This window comes from Protopterus annectens, chromosome 7.part0 (assembly GCF_019279795.1).
Source record: "Protopterus annectens isolate FY-2018-M chromosome 7.part0, PAN1.0, whole genome shotgun sequence".
Taxonomy (NCBI): domain Eukaryota; kingdom Metazoa; phylum Chordata; order Ceratodontiformes; family Protopteridae; genus Protopterus; species Protopterus annectens.
Genome location: NC_056739.1, coordinates 1,252,742,074 through 1,252,768,192, shown reverse-complemented (window position 1 = coordinate 1,252,768,192; position 26,119 = coordinate 1,252,742,074). Strand labels below are relative to the sequence as shown.

The following is a 26,119-nucleotide window of genomic DNA, read 5'->3' as shown; positions in this document are numbered from 1 at the left end:
GTGAAGTTTGTATTCCATTTTGTTAGCAACGTTAGGAAAGAAGACAAGTAAATTAATGGTTTGATTGAGTAACTTGTGATGTCACCTTAGGAAGAAATGATGAATTGGTCCGAAGGGAAACCATATCTTTATGGAAAAACATATATGGAACTTTGGTGGACAAAGCTTGCAGTTCTGAAACCCTTTTAGCAGAAGTGATAGCCACCAGGAATGCTGTTTTCCAAGATAAAAATTTTAGATCTGTGGTTGCGGCAGGTTCAAAAGGTGGAGCGACCGAAGCTTGAAGAACCACAGTAAGGTCCCATGGGGGAACAGGATCCTTGACCAGAGGGCATAACAGAAAGGTCCCTGTGATAAAGGCTTTACACAGTCTGGAGGAGGCCAGTGAGGCAGAATTATCACCCACATGAAAATGAGAAATGGCAGCCAACTGAACTTTGATAGTAGAAGAACTAGCTCCCTGTTGAAAAATATTGGCTAGGAAATCAAGAATGGCAGGAATAGGAAAAACGTTTCCATTTGCTGCGGTAAACTTTCCTGGTTGAAGACTTATGGGCAGCCACCAGAATAGGCCTAACTGAAGAGGATTATCCAGGAGTCCTAGCGATCATGGGAACTGGAACAGCCAAGCTGTGAGCTTTAAACTGTCCAGGTTCAGATGAGGAACCCCCGATGGGTGTGAAGATCCTGAATGGGATCCAAGATCCAGGGCAGAGCCAGAAGGTGAGACCAAAGGAAGGGAAACCATATCTGGTGAGGCCAAAACGGGACAATGAGGATCACTTTGCTCCCCAGTCGACAAGCTTTCTGTAGAAACCTTGGAAAACCTGGAGGGTATGCATACAGAAGACTGGGAGGCCAAGCATGGACTAGAGCATCTCTGTGCGACTCCTCTGGCAGGGGGTTCAGAGCAAAATACTCGCTGCACTTCGAATTGAAAGGAGATGAGCAGAGATCACAGCAAGGCTGACCGCACTCCAGGAAGATCTGCTCAACTACTGAGAGATTCAGAGACCACTCATAAAGCATCAGAATAGTCAGACTTAACCTGTCTGCCAGAATGTTGGACCGCCCCGGAATATGCGTTGCTATGAATAAATGACCTGTGGAGATCACCCATTCCCACACTCTCATGGCCTCGCGACAAAGGGGGTAAGATCTGGTTCCTCCCAGTTTGCTGATGTAGCAGACCACTGATATGTTGTTTGATTGAATTGTAATGGTTCCCAGAAGAAGAAAGGCATGAAGGGTCTGCAATGCCAAAAGGAACGCCCTCATCTCTAGAACATTTATGTGCAAGCTGGTCTCTACAGGGGACCGCAGGCCTTGGACTGTCCTGCCTAAACAATGCCCCCCCACACACCTGATTTGGGATGCGTCCGTGGTTACTGTGGCTTGGACAGAGGCTGAAACAAAGTGTCATCCCTCCAAGATCTCCGGAGAGCACATCCACCACAGAAGGGACAACCTACAGACTCAACTGAGTTGTACTGGATACGATAATGGAAGTTCCAACAGGGACCAGTGTACAGCGAGTGTCCACTGTAGAATTCTCATACGTAATCAGGAGCATGGAAGAAGCATTATGGTCGCTGCCATTGAACCTAAGGCCCTCAACACTGATTCTGCTGATGGAAGATGAGAACAGTAGATCAGAGAGACATGCATCCTCAGGTTTTCTACCCTCTCCAAGGTCAGGAAGATTTAGCATTGTAAGGTGTCTATCCTTGCCCCATGTAGTCTATCAACTGGACAGGATTTAGAAGTGATATGGATGCACTGGTTGTGATCTCCAAATGCAGGACAAGTTTTAAGAAATAATCCCTGGTTTGAGAAAGTAGACGCCTGGTGGGAGCAGTGAGGAGCCAATCGTCCAGGTATAGACAGACCTAAATCCCTTGAAGCCTCAGGTGAGCCGCTACTATCGCCATCACTTTGGTGAACACCAAAGTGGCTGTGGTGAGACCAAAGGGTAGGGCTCAAAATTGGTAATGACTGACTCCCAGCCGGAAGCGGAGGAACCCCCTGGAGCTTCTGTGCACCTTTATGTGATAGTAGGCATCCTGGAGGTCTAACGAGCACATCCAATCGCTCTCTTGCAGGTACGGCATGATGGACTGTAGTGTGACCATCCAGAATTTTTCTTTGGCAACTGACAGGTTAAGGGTAGATAGGTCCAGAATGAGCCTTAAGTCCCCCATATTCTTTGGCACCAAAAGAACCTGGAGTAGAAGCCCGATCCAGACTGATCTGGGGGGATGGGTTAGATGGCTCATTTTTCTAGCAGCTTGGAAATTTCCTGTGCTGCAGCCTCCCTTTGTGTGGGTGGTACGTCCAGGAGGTGTTTGGGAGGTTATGGAGGAAAGTACAATTGTGTACACTTACCATAAATGTAGATGTTCGTGTGTATTCACTGTTGCAGTCATTACATTTGGGTTATCTGCTTGCAGGTAGCCCTCACTCGGTCTGATTAACAAAGTCTTGGGTCCTGCATCAGTTGCTGTCTCTTCTTCCATGACGTCAGGTTGCCAGGGGTATAAAACATGCAGCTGATGCCATTACATCAGTTTTTCTTGCCCCAGATGTCAGGTGCCCCCCTATTGGGAAGCAATTAAATATAAAAGTACAAAGATATACCTCCAACAAAAAAGCAAACGCACCAAAAAGACTTTTAAGCATAGTAAAGGAAAGTAGAGGTATAGCCAAAAGAAGTTAGGGGGCTGGAGGGAGGGTAACCAGGACTGCAACAGTGAAAACACTCGAACATCTACATTTATGGTAAGTGTACACAAATGTACTATGTTCTTCATGTTTCACTGTTGCAGTCATTACATTTGGGCAGATTCCCAAAGCTTGGGAGGAGGAATTTAGATAGCATTAGGGGCAGCTACAAGGCCCTGCAAGACTGCAGTGGCAAAGCCAGCTCTGGATTTAGAGAAAATTGGCAAATGATAATGCTTGGTGAAAGTATGTACAGAACTCCGGGTAGCAGCTTCTAGAATGTCCCTGGTAGGGACGCCTCTGTGAAAGGCTGTAGAGGTAGATGCAGCCCTGGTGGAGTGAGGTCTGATCCCCTGGGTGATAGGTTTTCCATTGTGCTTATAGCAGAAATTAATGCAATGGCTTATCCATTTAGAAATGGTTTACTTTGAAATAGCCTTCCCCTCTGCCCCTGCAGCAAATGCCACCAGCAGTTGTTCAGATTTCCATTGAGGTTTAGTGCTGTCCAAGTAGAATCTAAGCTGTCTGTGCACATCTAAGGAATGCAGTATCCATTCCCCTTTATTCTGTGGATTGGGAAAGAAGGTTGGCAAATGAATGGACTGATTAAGAGCCACACTGGAAACCACCCTGGGCATGAAGTTTGGTTCTGAGGGACACCCTGTCCGCATGAAAGATGATGAAAGGCTCCACTGCCATAAGGGCCTGTATTTCAGATACCCTTCTAGCTGAAGTGATTGCTAAAAGGAAAGCTGTTTTCCAAGAAAGAAATTTTAAGTCTGCAGTAGCAGCTGGCTCGAAAGGAGGTAGAGTGAGTTTCTCCAAGACAAAGTTAAGGTCCAAGGCTGGGGTTGGAGCTCTCCTGGGTGGTCTCAAATTTTTGGCCCCTCTGAGGAACTGCTTGAGCAATGGATGAGAGAAGAGGGGAGGTTCTGTGTTATAATGAGCTGAAATGGCTGAGGTGTGGATTTTAATGAAGGAAAAAGGCAGGCCCTTGTGAAGCATCTCAGTTAAGTATTGTAAAATCTGAGGTAAACTGGGCGCTGCTGTGCTCATCCCTTGAGACTGGTTCCAGGCACAGAATCCTTTCCATTTTTCAGGATAAGATTTTCTAGTACTAGGCCTCCTTGCCTCTAAAATATTCATCACAGTTTTGCTGAGGGATGGTAAAGGAGAGATTAAGTAATTAGCCAGGCTGCAAGGTTCAATATTAGAAGCTGAGGGTGCAGAATCTGGTTCTCCTGCTGGGACAGCAGGGAAGGAGTCTGAGGCAGGTGCCATGGAGATAATCATGACACACTGCACAGGAGGGGGTACCAGTGTTTGTGAGGCCAGTCTGGAGCAATCAAAATCATCCTTGGTTTGCCCTGTTTTATTTGTATTAGTACTTTGGAGAGCAGAGGCAGAGGGGGGAAGGCATAGACTGACAGGTTTTTCCAGCTGAAGGACAGAGCATCCACTTTCTAGGCTTGTCTGTGGGGAGTCCTTGTGCAAAATTTGTCCAATTGGTAGTTTTGGGGAGAGGCAAACAGGTCTATATCTGGGCTCCCCCATTTGCTTGTCAACATGTTGAAAGTCCTTGGTTCCAGTTTCCACTCGTGTGGGTCCATGAGGTTTCTTCTTAGTCCGTCTGCCAGTGTATTTAATTTTCCTGGCAGGAATTGAGCTTGTAGGTATACTTGGTAGCTCAAGGCAGTGTTCCACAATGCCATGGCTAGTCTGTAGAGGGGGTAAGAATGTCCCCTCCTGCTTGTTTATGTACCACATAACAGTGGTGTTGTCCATCTTTACCATTAGTTGTCCTGGAAGAATGTGGTCCTTGAAGGCATTCTGTACAGCTAACATTTCTTTTTGATTGATATGCAGGTGCATTTGACTTGGGTTCCATTTGCCTTGAATGCACTTCCCTGCCAGGTGAGCCCCCCATGCATAGTCTGATGAGTCTGTTGTTAGGGTTTGAGTGGCAGAGGGTGGTCTGAAAGGTAGTCCCTTGTTTTGGTGGCAGGCCTCTGCCCACCAAAGGAACTCTAGGCGTAGGCAAGGTATGACAGGAATCATTGTTTCCAGGTCCTGAGAATGTTGACACCATAGGCTTTTTAGATACCACTTTAGTTTCCCCATATGCAATCTTGCATATGGAATTAGAAGAATGCAGGAGGCCATGAACCCCAAGACTTACAGTATTTGTCTTGCAGATATCAGGGGTTTTTGTGGCCACTTGTTTGAAGTAGGTTGTCAAATTAATTTGTTTCTCTGGTGTGAGGTAAGCCATCTGAAGTTGTATTCAAGCTTGCTCCCAGGAATATAATTTGCTGACAGGGTACCAGGTGTGATTTCTTTTCATTTATGGTGCACCCCAGACAAGTTAGAACCCTTTGTACAAAGGCCAGATGATTCAAAAGTATGTCCTGGCTTTCTGCCTGAATTAGACAATCGTCCAGGTATGGGTATATTTGAATATTTATTTGCCTGAAAAATGCAGTAACTGGAGCTAGGAACTTTGTGAATACCCTGGGTGCAGTAGATAAGCCAAAGGGCAGTGGAAAGAACTGATAGTGCATGTAGCCTGCTTTGAAGCATAGGTATCTTCTGCAAGATTCCCTGATTGGGATGTGCAGGTATGCTTCCTTTAAATCTAGTGTTGCCAACCAAGCATCTTTGCCTAGCATAGGAAGTAACTGGTGAAGAGTCAGCATCTTGAATTTTGGAATCTCCAAAAAAGATGTTGAGAGTAGAGAGGTCCAGGATAGGATGCCATGAATTGTCTTTTCTGGGTATCAGGAAAAGTCTCGAGTAGAAACCTTGTCCCTTTTCCTCTTCTGGTACCAGCTGAATAGCCCCCATGCTTAAGAGAGAAAGTACTTGTTTTTGGGCCTCTGCCCACTGATTTGGGGGTAGATCCGGCCACCCGCTTGGTGTTGGCAATGTGTGGAAGTGAAATATGTATCCCTGGGACACTATATTTAAAACCCATTTGTCCTGGGTAATGAGTTTTCAATTCTTTGCATGAAGAGCAATCTTTCCCCCAAAGGGGCAGTCAGTTGATAAGTGCTTGGAAATTTTAAAAGGAAGTCATTGAGACAGTTTACCAAAGGGGGGAGTCTTATCATTCCCAGATTTGGAAGGGGAGGCCCCCCATTGCTTAGTTATGTGTGTCCCCCCTGGGATTGAAACCTGGGGTTTTTGCTGTGTCTGGGTTTGGCTTGAGAAGACCTGGAAGGGGCTGGAAAGGACCAATTCTTAGAGGGCCAGTACCTACTAAATCTAGGAGGCTGAACTTGTAAAAAATCTTTAACAGTTTGCATAGATTTAGCTTTATCTTCCATCTTTTTAAGAACTTCCTCAGCCTTGTTGCCAGTCAGTCAGTCCTGATTTAAAGGAGCATCCAACAACTTTAACATGATTAGGCAAAGATTGCTCCATAAGCCAAGCATGCCTTCTGAGCACGGGCCCAGTAACAACAGCCCTGCAAAAGGCCTCTAATGAATCAAAGCCAAATTGCAAAGCATGTTTTCAAACTTGTTCAGCAGAATGCATTAAATCCTGTAATTCTTTATTTTCCACATGGTCAGGAATCAACATAATTTTCTGTTTAAGCAGTCCAATAACATGTTGCTGATACTTTAACATATAAAACTGGCAGTTTAAAGCCCTAATGGCCAAGGTTGCAGAAGTGTAAACCTTCTTACCCCATCTATCCAGTGCCCTGGAGTGTCTATCAGAAGGGGTAGGATTTTTAGCAGTAGAAGCCTTAATGCCCTTGGGCCCCTGTGAAATAGTCTCTGGATCTGCAATAGGATTTTTAAAAAGGAACTTGTTGGACTAAGGGACCCTGTAGTATCTGTCAGGTTTTCTGGGAGCAGGAGGCAGGGAATCAGGGGCTAAATTAGATTCTGAAAAAGCATCAACAACAATGTCTAGTACAGGAGGAATAGCTAAAGGCCTATGCTGAGATAGGAGAAGGAAATCCCTAAACCTCTTTTTTGAATCAGAAAAATCCTGGCTTTCCCAGTGGAAATGCTCCCTTAGAGTATGTAAGGTTTCCTCAAAAGAAAAATCCTCAGGAGGGGAAGCAGAGGGAATGGAGTCCTCTGAATCAGAATTTTCATAAGTAGATAAGGGCAAATCCAGATCATCAGAAGAAAAAACAGAATCTTGATCAGAAGATTCATAATCAACATCAGTCCTAGGCCTCTTAGAAGGGGAGGGGGGTTGGCTACCCCTGATTAGCGTTATTAGATATTCAGCCATTCTTATCATTTGTTTTTTAGGCATAGAAGCCTGAGCATGTGGCCTAGGTGTTGTTTTTATAGTCATGGATCGAGATTTAGGCCTAAGTAAAGAAGGAGGCGTCGATTTAATATGCAAGTCCGTAGGCCTGAATACACCCTCAGAAGCCGGTGCCTGCACAGCGGCTCCGGACCCATCCAAGGTAGAGACATCCGCGGGTTCCATACTTGAAGCATCTCGCGGCATACCGGACTCCGAATGGGTCTCAGTAAAGGCCTGCGAATCAGAAGTAGCTGGTATTGGAGGCTGCGAAAGTGCCTCAATGAGTACAGGTGAACTGGCGACTGGCTTAGTAGAAGCATCGTCGGTAGTTTTGGACCTTGATGGCCTGTCCCTGTCTTTATCTTTGCATTTTTTCGGAATCCCGGTAGTCGGATGGCTAACCGACAAAATTTCTGGATAATTATACCGAGAACCGAAATATTTAGAGGCGAAAATATACCGACGACAGATAATGCGCTGATTAAATAAAGCACAAAACCGACAGCAAGGTACGTTGTGGTCAGGGCCTAGGAAGGAATACAGTACGAATGAAAATCTTTATGAGGTATTTGCCTTCCACAAGTAATGCAATTATTAACTTTTACTGACATTGGTAAGGAGCAAGAAAAAGTTTCCCCAACAGGGCACTTAGCTTTAGTTGAAGACTTAGGTTCTGAAACTTGAAAAAGAAAATTTCAGGAGTCGGCCGACTGGCACTTGCGAATTGCTTCTGCTTCGGGCACCACATGGCAAGAAAGACTGGTGTAATGGCGTCAGCTGCATGTTTTGTACCCCTGACGACCTGACGTCATGGAAGAAGGGACAGCAGCTGACACAGGACCCAAGACTTTGTTAATCAGGCTGACTGAGGGCTACCTGCAAGCAGATAACCCAAATGTAATGACTGTAACAGTGAAACACGAAGAACATCAACAAAGGGGACAGAGAATCCTCTGGATATGATTTGAAGCACCCAGCGGTCTGATGTTATGGACTCCCATGCCACCAGGTGCAATGACAATCGTCCCCCGACTGCCTCCAGAGTAGAGCAGTCTGGCAACCCCTCAGGGTTGCTGGCCGGGCCTGTCAGAGAAAGGTTCTCGAGACCAAAAATTCCTTGGACCCCCTCTGCCTTTGGACCGGCGTCCATTCTGTCCCCCTCTGCCTCTGAGGGAAGAAGAGCCCTGAGTGTCCCGGCAATACTGTGACTTCCGGAAAGTACAGTTTTGTACCTACCATAAATGTAGATGTTCAAGTGCTAATACAGCTGCAGTAATCACAGATGGGTTTTTCCAAAGTCTAGGTCCGGCCGGTTGTTGTCTTTTCCTGACGCAGTGTGACAGGGGTATATAAGACACAGCCGCCATTTTCTTCAGTCGCAGAAGCAGTTCGCAAGTGCCAGTCGGCCAGCTGTATGCACGATGAACATCCACATCTTCTTTTGCCATCTCTGATTCCAGGAAAAGGATCTTAGAGGGTTCGAGAAGCGGATTCCGACGGCAGAAAGTGTCTTCCCATCCTTCTCACTCTGGACTAAAGTCTCTTTGATGGTCTTACCAAAGAGAGTAGAGCTGTCATAAGGGGCATTGGTAAAGGACGCCTTGAAAGGTTCTGAAAACTGACAGTCTGAGCCAGGCATTGCGCCTTATGACCACACCAGACCCAGCCACCCTAGCTGCTCATTCAGTACCATGTAAGAGCAGTTGCATGGATGTATTGGAGACTGCTTTCAAAGTGGCTATCCTTGCGGGGAACGAGTCCCTGTCCTCCTGCGACATGGACTTAGGGAGAGACTCAGCCAGCTCCTTAACCAGGTCATGCTGGAGTATCTTGACATGGGCCAGGTAGTTCAGCGCCCTAGTGGAAAAGGTTGCTGACACATAAACCTGCTTCCCGAAGCAGTCCATCATCTGCGACTCTCGATCAGGAGGATGAACTGAGGAACTCTCTTGGGCTAGTTCCTTCTTTGTGGCTGCTGCTACCACAATAGCGTCTATGGGGAGCCCTTGTTCCACACCTGCCTATCTGATGGTGGACTTAACATCTTATCAGGACATTTAGGGATTGGTTCCATGGTGTCACGCTCCTTCCAGGCCCGCGAGGTGACCAGGTCTACCAGGGGATCTGCGGGAGGGGACACCCAGGAAGTAGATAGGCCCATGCCGAAAGCCTCCAGGAACACGGACTCGACAAAGAAGGTTTGGAAGCAGACCAATAAAAAGTGAGAGAAAAGCAAGCTTATGGCATACCTAGATAGAAAGCTGGGGGAAGAAAATTGTAGAAGCAAGGAAGTAAGTGAAGAAGGGTGAATAAGGAGATGAAATGTATGAATAGGTATTTGTCCACATTTAGGGATACAGTTTGTCCTGGTGTTCAGCGAAGGATTTCCATGATGTCTCCAAAGGAGACATCCTCGGGAGGTGACCTGGGGGAACCTTCCCCATCATCCAAATCTGTGTCCTTGGTGAGGGAATCGGGGGCGTTCAAGTGTCTCCTCTTACACGTATGCTTGCGAGGCACGTCTCTGGTGGGGATCTCTGGGGGAAACTCGCAAGCCACTTGTTCCCCAGGGGGAACCATCTGGGGCTCCTTGAGCCCAGGCTGTCCCTCTGGTAAAATGATGGGATTAGTAGATAGAGCCGAGGGGGTCGGGGCTGAGTCCGAGGGGATATTCAGGGGTCTCGATCTGGCTGAGAGAACCCTTTTTACCACATCGAATGCCGAGGGAGAAAGTACAGTTTTGTACCTACCATAAATGTAGATGTCCGAACTGGATAGCATCTGCAGTCATAACAACTGGGTTGTCCTGTCGTCAGGCAGCCCTTCAGTCGGCCGGATTCCAAAGTCCGGGTCCGGCTTCGGCTGATGTCGCACTTCACCCGACGTCATCTCTGTTGGTCTTCGGGTATAAAAGCATCAGCCGACGCCATTTTCCTCAGTGTTTCTTGCCCCAGATGCCAGTAGCCCTCTTGAAGGCTAAAATTTGGATAGATGCCAATGTTTCCAAAAAGATAGAGGTAAACACAAAAATAAGCATGTATGTACATATATACAAACAAATACACCATAAAAGACTCCCCCCCACCAGCTAGCTATTAGGAGGGTAACCACCCTAGGAGTACCACAGAGGGAAGGAGGGAGGGTAATCCTGACTGCAGATGCTATCCAGTTCGGACATCTACATTTATGGTAGGTACAAAACTGTACTATGTCCTTCATGGATGCATCTGCAGTCATAACAACTGGATAGAATACCATAGCCAACTAGGGGAGGAGGATAAAAGTAGATTATGGTGTGTTTAGGATCCCTTGCAGTACAGCAGTGGCAAACCCTGCTCGGGATCTGGAATATAGAGGCAAATTATAATGCTTGGCAAATGTATGCACGGAGGTCCAAGTAGCCGCCTCAATAATGTCTTTGGTTGCCACCGAAAGAAGGCTGTGGTAGTGGCTGTTGCCCTTGTAGAATGAGGTCTTATGTTCTGTGGAATTGGTTTTCCATGGAAGGAGTAACAGAATCGTATGCAATTTCCTATCCATTTGGAGATTGTCTGTTTGAAATAGCTTTTCCTTCCCTTCCTGTTGCATAGGCTACAAAAGTTGGTCAGTCTTTCTGCTATTTTTGTTCTGTCCAAGTAGTAGCGTAGCTGTCTATGTACATCCAAGGTATGCAGTATTCTTTCCCTCTGTTTTGTGGGTTGGGAAAGAAGGTAGGTAGGTGGATTGCCTGGTTTAAAGACACTCTGGATACCACCTTAGGCATAAATGTAGGATTAGTCCTCATGGACACTCTATCTTGGTGGAAGATTAGGAAGGGTTGCACTGCCATTAAGGCCTGTAGTTCTGAAACCCTCCTTGCTGAAGTAATTGCCAGTAGGAAAGCAGTTTTCCATGACAGGTGTTGTAGGTCTGCTGTTGCTGCTGGTTCAAAGGGTGATAGTGTCAACTTTTCTAGCACAAAGTTTAAGTCCCAAGCTGGTAATGGTGGTTTCCTTGGAGGTTTTACATTCTTGATTCCTCTGAGGAACTGCCTGAGCAAAGGGTGAAAAACAGGTGGATCAAAGCTGTATTCTGCTGAAATAGCTGATGCATGTATCTTGATGGAGGAGTAGGACAGGCCTGAATGAAGAAGTTCGCCAGATACTCCAGAATGTTAGGCATATCTATGTTTGACACATCTTTTCCTCTTTCCGTACTCCAAATGACAAACCTTTTCCATTTTCCAGCATAGTTCCTTCTTGTTGAAGGTCTGCGTGCTTCAAGAATAATGTCTTTAACTCTTTGGGAAAGTTCTGGTTTAGCTGCTGCTATGTGATGTTCCATGCAGTCAGTTGCAACGTTTTAGGTTTGGATGTATGATGCTGTAGTTGTTCTGAGTTAACATCAAAGGCATCAGGGTATTGGCCACATATTGTTCGAGACATGCTCCTCAGCAGTGGGTACCAGTGTTGTCTTGGCCAGTTTGGAGCTATCAGGATTATCCTTGGACGTTCTTCCTTGATTTTTAGTAGTACTTTGTGTATCAAGGGAAGAGGTGGGAATGCATATGCTGTTAGGCCTTTCCAGCTGAAGGAGAGCGAATCCACTTTCCATGCTAGTGGGTGGAATGTCCTTGTGCAGAACTTTTGAGCTGGTGATTGAGAGGTGATGCGAATAGATCTATCTGAGGCATTCCCCATTTCTTTGAGATGGTCTTGAAGATGTCCGGGTGCAGCTTCCATTCGTGGGCATCGATGTGGTTCTGCTTAATATGTCTGCTAGAGTATTTTCTTTTCCCGGTACAAATATTGCCTGTAACTGGATGTTGTAGCTGAGTGCCAGGGTCCACAGCTCCAAAGTCATTCTGCATAGGGGGTATGAATGAGTGCCTCCCTGTTTGTTGATGTACCACATGACTGTGGTGTTGTCTGTCCTTATCATCAACTGGCCCTCTTGGAGAAATGGTTTGAACTTTTGGATTGCCAGTTTTACTGCCAGCATTTCTTTTAGGTTGATGTGCAGGTGAAGTTGATCCTGTGTCCACAATCCTTGCACGCATTTGTCCAGCATGTGGGCCCCCCATCCTAGGTCTGAAGCGCCTGTTGTGATGGTCTGGCTTGCTTGACATCTGCGAAAGGGTAGGCCTGGGTTTGACTGACATGCCTGAGCCCACCATAGGAACTCCTGCTTTAAACATGGAATTAGTGGGATTTCTGTTTCTAGGCTGTGTCTGTGTTGGGACCATAAATTCTTTAGGTACCACTGTAGTTTTCTCATATGTAGTCTGGCAAATGGGACCAAGATTATGCATGATGCCATGAAGCCCAAGGCCTGCAGTACTTTTCTTGCTGTTAACTTGTTCAGTTTTGTTAGTGCCAAGAAGTAAAGAGGAGTTCTTTTGTTTTTCTGTAGTCAGGAATGCCATTTGTTTTACTGTGTCCAATTCCGCCCAAGAATGTCCTTGTTTGGGATGGTATCAGCCTTGACTTTTGTAAATTGACTGTGTATCCCAGTGCTTGTAGCAAGTAAATGACCCTTTGTAAATCTGTTGTCAGCTTGCTTTTGTTGTCCCTTGTAGCAGGCAGTCGTCCAGGTATGGGTAAATTTGAATTCCTGTAGTCTGCAATGGGCGATTACTGATGCCAGGCATTTTGTGAATACTCTGGGCAGTAGATAAGCCAAAGGGCAATGCTGAGAATTGATAGTGCTCTGATCCTGCAAGAAATCTGAGGTATCTTCTGCAGATTGGTCGAATGGGGACGTGCAGGTATGCCTCCTTGAGATCTAGAGTTACCAGCCAAGACTCCTTGCCCAGCATGGGAAGAAGTTGCTGTAGGGTCAGCATTTTGAATTTTGGGACAATGATGTATGTATTTAAGGTGGACAGGTCGAGAATTGGTCTCCAACTTTTTCCTTTCTTGGAACTAGGAATAGTCTGGAGTAGAACCCTTTCCTTGCTCTGCTGTTGGCACTCTTTCCACAGCTCTCATGTTTGCTAACTCCATTATCTGTTGTAGTGCCTCTGTTTTTGATTTGGAGGTAGATTTGGCATTCCTCTTTTGACTGGTAAAGTGTGGAAGTGAAACCGGTAACCTTGATCTATGGTTTGTAAAATCCACTTGTCTTTTGTTATGTAGTGCCAGTTCTTTGAAAATAAGGTTAACTTTCCGCCTAGAGGAGCTGCTATTTGTTCCCTGGTAGGCGGATTTAGGGTTAAGTCACTGTGGTTGTGCTGATGTAGTGGCAGTGGCTGTGTCTGTGCCTCTGTTGTTACCTTGCCACTGTCGCCTCTGTAGGCACCTCCTCTGGATTGGTTTCTGCCTCTGGAACGTCTATTCCTGCCCTTTGAAATTTTGTGGAGTCAGGAAAGGACCAATTTTGGCAGGCCAGTTCCTGCTAAACCTTGGGGTTGAACCTGCAAGAAATCTTTAACCGCTTGAACAGATTTTGCCTTTTCTTCCATTTTCTTCATAACCTGCTGGGCAGGTGTACCAAACAAACTTGTCTTATCCATAGGAGCATCTAGCAACTTAGCTTTAACATGATCCGTAAAGCTTGCTCCTTTAGCCATGCATGCCTTCTTATCACTGTGCCAGTCATGGCTGATCTAAATGAAGCCTCCAGTGCATCATAGCCACATTTTAATGAATGGTTGCTAACCTGTTGTATGTTATTTACCATTTCTAATACATATTTCTTATCAAGAGATTCATCAGTGGTTAGTTTTTAGTTAACTGATCAAGCATAAACTCTTGGTATTGTATCATGTGAAACTGACAGTTTAAAGCTCTAGGTGAGAGATTAGCTGAAGTGTAGAGCGTTTTACCCCATCTGTCTAATGACCTTGCTGCCCTTTCAGCAGGAATAGGGTTTTTAGCTATGGTCGCTGCTACTGCCTTGGGACCCTGGGATATAGTTTCGGGTCTGCAAGTGGGGCCTTGTAAAGGTGGTGATGAGTATCTGGCACCCTGTAAAATCTGTCTGGTTTGGCAGGGGCTGGGGTAAAGAATCTGGAGCGGAGCAGACATCATTGAAAGCATCATCCACCACAGAGAGAACAGGAGGTATAGCTAAGGGCCTGTGCTGTGGGAGGTGCAGAAAGGTCCTAAGTCTTTTCTGGAGTCTGAAAAATCCTGTTGCTGCCATTGGAACTGCTCGCATGGCATGTAAGGTTTCCCAAAGGAGAGTTCTTCTGGTGGGGAAGCAGCTGGAATGGATTCTTCAGCATCAGAATCTTCAAAATTGGAGAAAGGAGCCTCTGGCTGGTCAGTTATGTCTGATTCGCCAGCAGCATCATCAGAGGACACTGGCTCAGGGGCTCTGCCCTAGGTCTCTTCTCTGGGGGCTGCGAGGCCCTGTCTGGGTGAGATTGAGATCCTCTAATTAAAGAAATTAAATCTTCTGCCAAAGTAAGCATTTGAGAACTAGCAGAGGGCCTGGTTGTGGGGGTTTAACAGGCACTGTCTTAGTAGTCTTGGCTGCTTTAGCCCTGGCGAAGGCCTTAATGGACATGGCTGCTGGAGGCCTAGCAGCACCACGTGCTGGGGTAGAGACATCCAAGGGAATGGTGTCTGATAAGTCAGTGGCAACCACCGTAGTGGATAAAATTTCTGAGGCCGATTCAAGAGTGGTAGCAGGGGCCTCAGTTGTAGAGATAGGTTCAGCTGTACTTTGATCAGTTTTCTCGGTTTCGCCGAAACCGAGACACTCGCGTTTGCTTAACCATGGTTTCGGCCGAAACCGCGGACCGCGAGTGTCGGTCTTTATCTTTGCGTTTTTGGCAGATTGGGTAGTCGGAGGATCCGGCGGCATAATGTACGCAAAATCAGAACCGAAAAACTGTTCTGCAAACTCCGACCGACGCCTAAGCGCTCGCCGGTTGAAAGAAGCACAGGCGAACAGGCTGCTACGTCGTGGGCTGGGCCTAAACAAGGCAGACAATAAGAGTGGAAATCTTTATGAGGTATTTGTTTCCCACAGGTTAAACAATTATTAACTTTTTCTGACATCGGCTGAGGCAAGAAAGAGTCCCCAACGGGTACTTAGCTTTAGAAGTCTTCGAAGTAGTATTCGGTAGAAGTAATCTCTGGATCCGACCGACCGGCACTTGCGAACAGCTTCTGCTTCGGGCGCCACGCGGCAAGAAAGACTGAGGAAAATGGCTTCGGCTGATGCTTTTATACCCGAAGACCAACAGAGATGACGTCGGGTGAAGTGCGACATCAGCCGAAGCCGGACCCGGACTTTGGAATCCGGCCGACTGAAGGGCTGCCTGACGACAGGACAACCCAGTTGTTATGACTGCAGATGCATCCATGAAGGACATCAAACCTCCTGGGGAACTGTCTACCCAGATCCAATGTGAGAATCGGAGCTGGGCCCAAAGTGGATGGAGCTCCGAGGGTGGGAACCTGGCCCGACAAAGCCGGAGCCGATGAAAAAAGTTCCACTCCCTCGGATTTGACACCCAAGCTCCGGCTCCGAGAGCCGCTTGGATCCAAACTGGTCAGATCTGACATGCTCTAGGCAGCTGTTGGTGTGGAGGAAGCAGGTACCATTGGTGCCGACCCCCTAAGGCCACCCTCGGATCAGAGTACTTTGAACCCGGTGGACGGATCAGAGAAGGAGAAATCAGTGTAAAAAAAGGAAGTGAGCTCCCCCCTCCAGAGGGAGAGGGTGCTGGCAAGACCCCCCCACCATCTGGATCTGAGTACGAATGTACCTCCTCATCATTTTATCCATGTCAACTTCCGATAAGCTCTGCATGGACCTCAATGAGACCATGCGGGTCAAGGAACCAAGGCTCTAGCTGGAGAACGTGTCTCCTCCGGCTCCGGTGAAAATCTTGGAGATTGCAATCAAGGGGAGTCATGGATCCTAGGCTGACTTTTGGCGGGAGAAGGAAGGTCCAGGGACCTCTTACGTTTGTCTGGTCTGTGAGATTTGGCTCTCTCTCCTCTCTGCCCCTTTTCCATTCCACTTCCACAGGCTTTGAAATGGGAGGTTGAGTCCCAGCCTGGGAGGGAGAAGAAGCAAGGGCAAGAGAGGAAGGAGAGGAGGCCACAGCAGCCACTGTGACCGAAGATGAGGCAACTGCCTCAGAAGTGGGAAGAAGGCCTTTCACGGCCAACTTAGCCTTCCTATCCTTTATAGCGCATGGGTTAAAATCTGTGCATATACAGCAGTCAGTATTTAGATGGGCAACGCCCAAGCACATTACACAGAGTATAGCCATCTGCAGGAGACAATTTATGGCCACACTCAGTGCACCTTTTGAAGACAGGCTTATCAGCCATGCTTCTATCCAGCCACTCAAACAAGAGAAGGGAAAAAAGGAGAGAAAAATTACCAGTTTTCCCACACAAACCACTCACCACACACTCAAGTCACACACAACACACTGAGGGGGGAGGGGAAGCAAAGCACACTAACAAACTAATGCCAAACTACAACAAAGGTTTAATTACATGACGCACTAGCGAGGGGAGGAGAAGAGGGAACCTACACTAAAACACCTACACTAATTTTTTAGAGAAAAAAGTTTCTTAAAACTAGAAAACTCACTCACTACCAGGAGATCACAATGCTTCAGCAAGCCGCAGCAAATGAGATCTGGGGTTGGAAGGTAGTGGAGGTGTAGTATGGGTACGGGGATGAGCTCGGAGCAGATGCTAGTGAATTTGCTGGCTTGGATCCGATACGGATCCGGTATCCCACAGGTTGAAGACCAAATGAAGTAAACTACTTCAGATGTTATGTCTCTGCTTCTGCCTCTTCCAAATTGGAGGGGAAGTTAAAATAATTGAATATGAGCTCCTTAAAAACCATCTGTCACAAAGTGCAGGAAAAAAAAACAAAACTTCATTTGTCCATTTGCAGAAGTCTGACATAATATCTATGTTCATCTTCAGGAATACAACCCATATCCATCACTATATCCCTCACATATAAACAAAAATGAAAAATGAAAACCAAGCATTTTATCACAATTGGGTTATTCTACATATTCAAGCCCCAATTCTTTGAATTTCATGACTTTTTTCAATCCATTTGCTCAAACATAAAGGTTGTTCCAATCTCTGTATGATCTGCCGAACTCCTCAGTAATAGTCCTTAATGATCTAAACATTAATACTATAGGCAACACAGTCTGAGAGAGCATTAACTGCAAATCTAAACTGGACATAAACAGAACAATTTCTTCAGCATGGTATAAGACAAAGACAACATGGGGAGAATGGTCATTAAAGAAAAAGGAACAGCTAAACAACAGCTGCAGAACTGACAGAAAAACAAAGAACCACCATGTAAAAACAATTTGAAAAGTTATCTAAATCAGCATATAAGTATAGTTTTTGTACTTAACAGACAGATAACAAGGAAACTATCATGAAAAAGGAAGAAATTAAAAAATGAGAAAAAAATAAAGGAAATGGGTTTGGAAGGAAAGAAAATTACTTGGAAAATGGTTATCATGTAGCTTTAATTAGTTAAAACATGGAAAAAACGTATATAAATTGATATACTTACTGACATATAGGACCTTGTACCAACAAAGGAGTTTGCCATGGAATCTATTAACTGCCCACTAACACCAAAATCGCAAAGCTTGATTTCTCCTCGAGAGTTTACTAAAATGTTAGATGGCTTAACATCTGTTAAAAAAAAAGGACATCTGTAACACAAATTAATAAGCACAAATGCACATATCTCAACTGCATTTTAAAGGAAATAATTTAAATCTTTGCTTTTGGAAACAATTTTTCACAGAACAGTAAAGGAAATATTTAATATTTTTGTTCTTCTTGAAATGTACTCTGTACCTGAAAATCTGCAAAAGGCAATACCATATAAACTCTCTCTGTGACTTTTGAAATAAATGACATTTGTAAAACAGCTCTATGACTACACTCTCTTTACCTGCTGGTTCCATTTTATGTCTTTTCCTACAGCCAGGACAATGCATCAGATTCCTTTTATTTAACAATAAATTTAGCAAAACAATTTACACAGACAGAAGTAATCAAAATTACACCAGCAACCATACAGTAAGTAAGCAATAATGCACAAAAGCCTGGACATTACATTGACATTACACCAGGAATGCTGTGAGGCACACTATTGTAACTGTGTCACTTTATTAAAACACCTGTAAAATGGACAGATGTTTATTTATTGACATTTGACTGTCGTGAAAGTCCATCTAGGTAGGTGCCCATTTTCAGTGGAGGCCTGGGGAGAAAATCTCCAAAGTATTACAACACATTTTAGGAATAATCATTTTATAGTCTTTAAAAACTATACAAAAACACAGTTTAAATAATTATACCAAACTAGACATAATATGAAAACACTAGTTAAGAAAAGTTATATGACAATAATTTAATATTTAGACAAATTTTAGTCAGTTTACAGACAAAACTAATGGTATGTTAGTACAGTACAAACAGGAATTACAATAAAAAGTGAGAGAAAAGCAAGCTTATGGCATACCTAGATAGAAAGCTGGGAGAAGAAAATTGTAGAAGCAAGGAAGTAAGTGAAGAAGGGTGAAAAAGAAGATGAAATGTATGAATAGGTATTTGTCCACATTTAGGGATACAGTTTGTCCTGGTGTTCAGCAAGAAGAGAGACAGCTTTTGGCTAGGAGGTCTTTTAGAATGGTTTTGAAGGATGGGTGACAGGGAGGCTACTGACCTCATCGACAGAAATAAAGAGTTAAAGCCTTGGCAATATGGTACAAGTATAGACAATACTCAGCAAATACGACAGGTTTGTGGACAAACAGGAGCTCATGGTCACTAGATTGTAAGGACAGACTAGGATCACAGTTGTGTAGAATGTTATTTAGTGCTGGAGAAGCAGGTGGATTCTGGATAATTTTACAGGTGGTATGAAGCTGTGTATATGTTACTAGATGGGGTAGTTCTAACCAATTTAGGCTTTTTAGTGCTATACACTGGTGGATTCTGAAAAGGTATTTGCTGCAAACTTAGCAACGTTGTAATAGCATTGATCAGGTTTTGAATTTTGTGATGCCTCAAAGTTAGTAAGGATGGTGGCACCATAAAGAAGTGCGGGTAGGAATGAATAAGAGATGTAACCTATCTCAAAGCTCAGAGGGTATGAGGCAGAGAGAAACTAATCCTGGAAAGACTACTAGTATATCTCCGGATGCATATGTGAGGAGCACATGTACACGTATATACACATACAGTAGGGAGTCGCTTATCCGAACATTAGTTATCCGAAACCCCAATTGTCAATACCAGCCTTTCAAAGTTTTCGGGTAGGAAAAATCATAAAGTCTGAATATGTAAACATTATACATATTTGCTTGAGCATGTTTTTTAAGCTCGTAGCTAACTCGTGTGTGAAAAATATTCTTTATTGTCCACTGAAATCACTGAATGGCTGAAAAGTGTATTCCTGCATGCAGAAAAAAAAAAAAGATTCTAGAAGTTTTTTTATCTGTTTTTTCTATATGTTTGATTATCCGAACTACCCTATGTCCCAATTAGTTTGCATAATCGAGACTCTACTGTACACACACAGGTTCATAGGTGTTTACTAGGCTAATGACCACAAGGGCCTTTTTAGGCCTAGCACATACAAATATATATATATATATATATATATATATATATATATATATATATATATTTACACACACACACACACACACACGCACAGTCAGCTACACAGTACACATATCATGGGCACCTTAAAGGACTAACAGTTCACTCCATATCTTTTGGCACAGAAAGAATATGCAGACCCTGCACAGAAGGCCCGCAGTTGACAACTAACCCAAAGAACCAAGTGCTATGAGAACGCAACACTAGTTATTCAAACTGATGCCACCCTAAAGCTGATAAGTGAAGACTTTGTTCATTCTGGACTGGATGTACCCAGTTGTTAAAAATATATACATCTCATAGATTGCCAATAGAAAAAAAGTCTGACCATTTAAAACAATTAAGGTAAGTATGTTGATCAAACTACACAAACAAGCATTAGTCATGTAGTATAACAAATCTTACACTTCTAAGTCTAATAAAAACATTTACATCTTACAGTTGTTTAACCTACAATGACAGGCAGGTCCAAGGAGCCAAACATAGCAAAATATTTAGTTATGTACACCCTGACATATGAAGGCTGTCTTCATTAACCTTGACCACAGCCAAAATAAAACAGGCAGTGTATAAGACCATAAATGTACCTAAGTCTGTCTGCTGACTGACAGTCACCATAATTGTCACTACTATAAAGAAAAATTATATATAATATTTAAAAGAACATTTCTGATCACAGATCAGAGAAGGAGTACTTTTTAAACTAAGATCCATACTAGGTAATCTCAAGACAAGCCAAGTTCAAAATAGGGTCAGCAGAAACAGTTCAACATCTGAAACATCTGATAGGAAAAAAAATACTGACATTAGGGTGTGGTTAAAAAACAAATCACTGCTTATGAGAAACTGAATACTTACTCTCTTTAGAACATTCTTTCAAATTTTCAAGCATTACTTGTGTGATAAAAACTCATTTACAACATAATACAGAGAAAATGGCTAAAGGTAATGTTGGACATTTAAGTAAGAAGCCTGAAACGGTCATTCTGGATACCTAAAAAAAAAAAAAAACTTCTGCTACAAGTCTGTACACTATTCCAACCAAACCAGCAATTAAAGCTCCCTTAAAAGCTAGAAATTATATCCTTTTTATAAGGAAGTACCCTTATAAGTTGACAGCAGGAGTATACATAACCTAAAATGCACTTCTGCTTTTATTAGAAACTCATGCTCTGATAAAGGATGTCATTTGTTGCTAGGCAACTCTATTTCTGTATTCTTTTATGTAGTACTCCTTGGTTTCTTCTGCTGTAGAAGTGTGAAGTTTTAGAAATAACTGCATGTGTCCAAAACTGAGGTGGTGTCATCTGGAGAAAACCTCTGAATGATGCAGGCATACCAAGACTTGTGGAAAACCACAAATTATCAGTTTCATTTGGCTTTCTCTGCATACGTTTATATAAAAGGCACTTTTGGGAGACAAATAAGTGAAAACCATTTAAAGGAAGCTTGTATAATGTCCCATTATAAGCCTAAATCCATTACAACATGTTTCAAATATTCTTTTCAGACAGAAAAATGTGAGGAAAAGGGAGGGGAAGAGGTCAAAATATTCAGTTCCATATCCATGCCCAACACTTCTTGGTCAGTTTAAAATAATAATGAATATATCACATTCAAAGTACAAGCTCTTATATAAATAAAACAGCATTTTGGATGGTGTTTTATTTATAAAAATGTTTTGTCTTGCAAGAAGGTGTTAAAAGGTTACTCAGAATCTACAAAAAAAATCATAGTTTTGTAAACTTGAAAAGAAATAAAAGAAATTATGAAACCAATCTGCTTCACAGGCAGTGGAAACAACGGAGTTGCCATCAGGCTTGTGTAAAAATCTGGGAAGTTGTTTCCAGATCAGGTGTGCAGCAAAGACACCTACTACTTCAGCCAACATGGGTCTAAGTGACTCTGGGAGAAGAAACAAGGGGAGGAGAGGGCAGAAGTAGCTGGTGCCCCAGGAATGAAGCAGCATCAGTTACTGTGGAACTGCCATATAGTGGAGACCAGGTGGTGTATCAGGATAGGAATGGTTGACAGCAGGCAATCAGGCTCATCAAGCAGTGCACAATGTTAGGGAGGGATGTAAGAGAAACTGAATGCAATGCATGCTCTGAGCTCAATGCTGGAAAAAGGAGCTGTGTGAAAAAATACCTAGCCAATCATAAATACAGCCCTTATGATTGCTAGCTTTTCCCCAATGCCAGCTCACAAGACAAAGTGTGTGTGACAGGAAATCCAAACTGCACCATGGGGTGATAACAAGTGCTCCAGATGACAGGATGAGGGCACTACATACTAAGATGAGGGCATTATGAAGGCAGATTTCCACTAGGGAAATGGGCTCCCATGGGGTGATGTGGTGCACTCTCAGTGGAACAAAAGGACAAAAATGCTAACTGACAATGTAGGAAAAGCTGCCAGTTAGCTAGCAAAAGCAAAGGTAATGGGAAAATTATTTTGAGGCTAATAACTGAGACTAGATGTTATTTAGTGGTATACAGATCATAATAATCACTTGTATTTGAAGATTCACAGCCATGTAATTTCGAACACCCTGTTAAATCCATCCACAGTTCTTGTGGTCACCAAAACAGCCCCTGTGACAATGTGAGGTATTGCCAGCTATGCCAGCAGAAGTATAGCAGTGGATGTGTTAACATATGCCAGCACAGCTAGCTGGAATTTTGTAAATAACTGTATGTCATTTCTATGTCAAACTGATTTGTACAGATGTTTATGATGAAAATGCATTTGTAATGTTGCTTGTGTTAAAAATGTATCAACATTGTGTCCTGCTGGACAGAAAATAAATATACATTTATATCAGACTGTACTGTGGTAACTGAGGAAATGCATATATGTTAACAGAGGATACTGGATGAAAAGAGGTTAATCTCAGTCCAACTAACTTTGAAAAAATAGTAAGAAATTAAATTACTTAATTTAGGCCATAAAAATTGTATCTTACAGTTCTGACTGCAGCCAGAGACAAAATGTCTGTGCCAGAGAATGGTTTATTAGCTCCTGTAGAACAGTGGAAATGTTTTGTTGTTGTATAACTTCCAGAAGTTGCAACAGATATTAGCAAAGCTCTATAGGTGTGCATTATTGACACATATGTGTGAGATAGGAAAGGGGGTAGCATGGGAACAAGAAGTCAGATGACGTGATGTATGTGATGTCATTCTGTAATCCATCACCGAAATGATGTTTTTTAACTAGATGAGACTGAATCTCAAAGCAATCTGTTTTTGAAACTTGACACAGAAGGACCCTCACCTACTTCATCTTGCCTTGCTCTAGTAAGTGACCAGGGAATAGTTATTCTTTAGATCAGTCATGAAAATATAGTGAGATTAGTTAAGTACTGTTTCTCTGTATCTGTGTAAATCTATTCATCTATGTTATTTTAATATTTCCTATGACAAACTCTGGTGTTTACTGTAAACAGATATTTAGTATTTTCATGTTCTTTTATAATTTATTATTAAATATATTTAAACTTTTCATTGTGGCTGGTCCTTTAGAGAATATATTAACCTTTGAGAGTACTCGTATCTATTTGGTGACTCTGTGGCCACTCTTGAAAGCCTTACTGCATTAGTCAAAACACTACCATTTGTACTAATATTAACTTCACTCATTATAATTGAGTGCCATTGTAAGAGACTTAGAGTAGCTGGCTTTGGAGTGTCTGGTGGGAGTAACTACCGTATAGTTTGGGCAGAAGGGGGCACAGTTATAAATCTGTGCCAACCTTTCTCAGGTGTGTGTGTGTGTGTGTGTGTGTGTGTGCGCGTGTGTGTGAAATTCAAATCTCAGTGTGTGTGCTTCAGCTATTTGGAGCAAGGACACAAAGCACTGGTTTCACAGAGAGGGTGCTCAAGGACTTGGCTCAGACACTCGACTGAGGACTCAGCTCTATAGCTGTGTCAGTGGGGAGTCTTACTAGAAACTTGAAGGGAGACAGACAGATAAATTCAGACCCTGGACTGAGTGTGTTCCTTGTGTGCTCTTAAGGGAAATTTTGCTTGGCACACACAGCTGCATCTGGAAATACTGTGTGTATCCATTTATGTTCCAAGTGAACGTCCCTCGCTGGTATCAATCAGGAGGATTCAGGGTCCTTGATTACTGGCCCACAGCAGGGCTGTCACAGCTCCCACAAACACAAAAATACTGACTACACTCGAGATGGCTGGACAAGTAGTGCTTTTTGGGGTAAATATATTTTAGAAGCTGGAAATTTTGTATGGAAAAGACATACAGCCAAAAACTGAGATTTCACATACTGGGGGTAACTTTGCTTATTTTACCAAAGCAGAAAAAGCAGCAGATTACAGTAGGGAAGGGAATGAACATTTATCCAAGTTGTGTTTTTACACAAATATCTTACTTTACTTATGGAGCCATGTCATGAGTTAGCTTTCAAAGACTTGACATACAACAGTGATGTAAAGCAGTGTAAGAACTACTTAATTTTCACACGAAATACACTCATCTTTGGCATGACCTATCCGAGAATTGCTTAGGTATATCCAAAATACTGCAGTAAAACTCAGCAGCAAACCTACCCTGTCTCAGACACACCTGCGCAGAGGTGCTGAAGGATATACCCACAAATGCTTAAGCTACAAGCACACCACCACCAGAACTTCAAACGCACAACATATTATATACACAGCTGACCACAGTAACTCAAACATTCAGTTACCATACCACAACAGTGAGGATACTCCACAAAAACAGAACACTTGTGGATAAAAGTAAACCAAACCTGAATCAACAGTCCGTAGTGTAGACTACAACCTGGTAATCCTAACACATCCTAGCAACTGCTGAAGCCCCTGTGAGTAAAACAGACACCTCAATGGACCTAGTAAAGAGCCCGAACTAGTGACATACCAGCCTGATACCACAAAAAAGGGGCATCTCAAGTAGTTTAAAAGTGATTAAGGCTAAATGTGACAGAGTCTTTGTACATGTTTGTGAACAATCTGTAAAAGTTTCACCTTCTCAATATGGAATAGGATATGGTTACATTATCAAACATGCATATATTACAAATTAACTTTATTTAGCACTTTTGTCATTTACTGACTTCTTCATGGTAATGAAACACAGACTACAAAGCATAAAATAACAAAACAAAAAAGATCTGTCTGCAATACCACTAAACAGAACCAAAAATAAACTTGCAGACACTAAGAAAGTTCAAAACATGTGCAAAATGTGTTTTAATCCATAAGCGCATTTGTCCACATGTGAACTTCAGCACAAAATAAAGAAATCAGCAAAGAAACTGATAAGAAATAATACCATTGAAATGTTCGCCATTAAAATATTTTCCTTTTACAGAAATTCAACTTTAAAACACACATAATTGATATAGCATCATTTAAACCCATTACTTTTGCATTCAGTAAAATCTGCCACTCCAACTCATTTTTGTTCAAAACACTGAAAATCTCCATACCTGGGACCAATATTTACACTGTCCAAAACAAAAAGATGAACTTATTTTGAAATACTTGCAAAGAACATCATGTCTGTATAAAGCATATCCAGATTATTGTAAGTATTGCAACAAATGTTATGGGACAAGATCAGCTTATTAAAATGTATATTAATTTCAGTTTATTAATGATGCTATAATTTGTTTGTTTGTGTCTTTCGGCTTTTCCTGGTTAGGGGTCGCCACAGCGGAACTCCAGTCCGCTAATGATTGGTAGATGATTTTTACGTGCCGAGTTACCAGCCCTGACGCACAACCTTTAATGAAGGTATGCCCATTCACGCATATCTCCACGCAGAAGACGCTCTAGCTGAGAATCGAACCGGACAGCGTCTTACTGTGAGGCAACAACGCTACCGCAGCACCACCACCGCGGGTTTATGATTGTTAAAAAGCAAATATAATTAGTATGCAGGTCTGGGAAAAATACAGCTTCATAAGCTACAGTATTGCTGTTTTTTTAACTGCATTCTTTTAGTATGTAATAAGAGAGAATAGTATGTGTTGCATGAAGTGAGGCATGTAGTTATACAAAAAGGAATTTGTTAACCTGACTCCTCCAGGCTAAGAGTGCGTTGTTGCTAGAGCAGGTTTGAAACATCCAAGGTCAGAAACAAGACCCTTTGGAAGTAGGTGAATCATGTATAGGAAGGTGTTCACGTGAAGTCTAAGACGAAAATCAAAAGGGATGAGAACATTTGCAAAGTTTTCTATAGGACACAGTCATTATAACGTCATGAAATTGCATGAGCAGTTTGATAAGAAAAATGTATAAAAATGTGGTTTGTCTCTATTCAGAGACTATTTTGACAGCTGCTATGAAGGCCGTCTCCCAGCGCTGTAAAAATAAAATTTCTGTTTGCACATCCTGAAGTGTTGTTCCTGACTAAAGGCATATAAGGTAAATTCTTAATGTTATTTATTTATGACTTTAACAATTTGGTGCCGTTCTCTGGATCTGAACTTTGGTATTGCTGCAGGGCAGTTCTGGAATAGG

The 26,119-nt window shown here is 43.1% G+C and overlaps 1 protein-coding gene across 2 annotated transcripts in view; it reads right to left on the bottom strand.

Moving 5' to 3' along the window:
• The window catches only part of MAP2K1 (mitogen-activated protein kinase kinase 1), a 1,005,884-nt gene that overhangs the window by 304,925 nt on the left and 674,840 nt on the right, over window positions 1-26,119 (bottom strand). For both annotated transcript variants that reach the window (XM_044077867.1, XM_044077866.1), the window contains exon 6: window positions 17,503-17,627. In XM_044077867.1, the coding sequence (XP_043933802.1) occupies window positions 17,503-17,627 (125 nt within the window). The remainder of the gene's footprint in view (window positions 1-17,502; window positions 17,628-26,119) is intronic.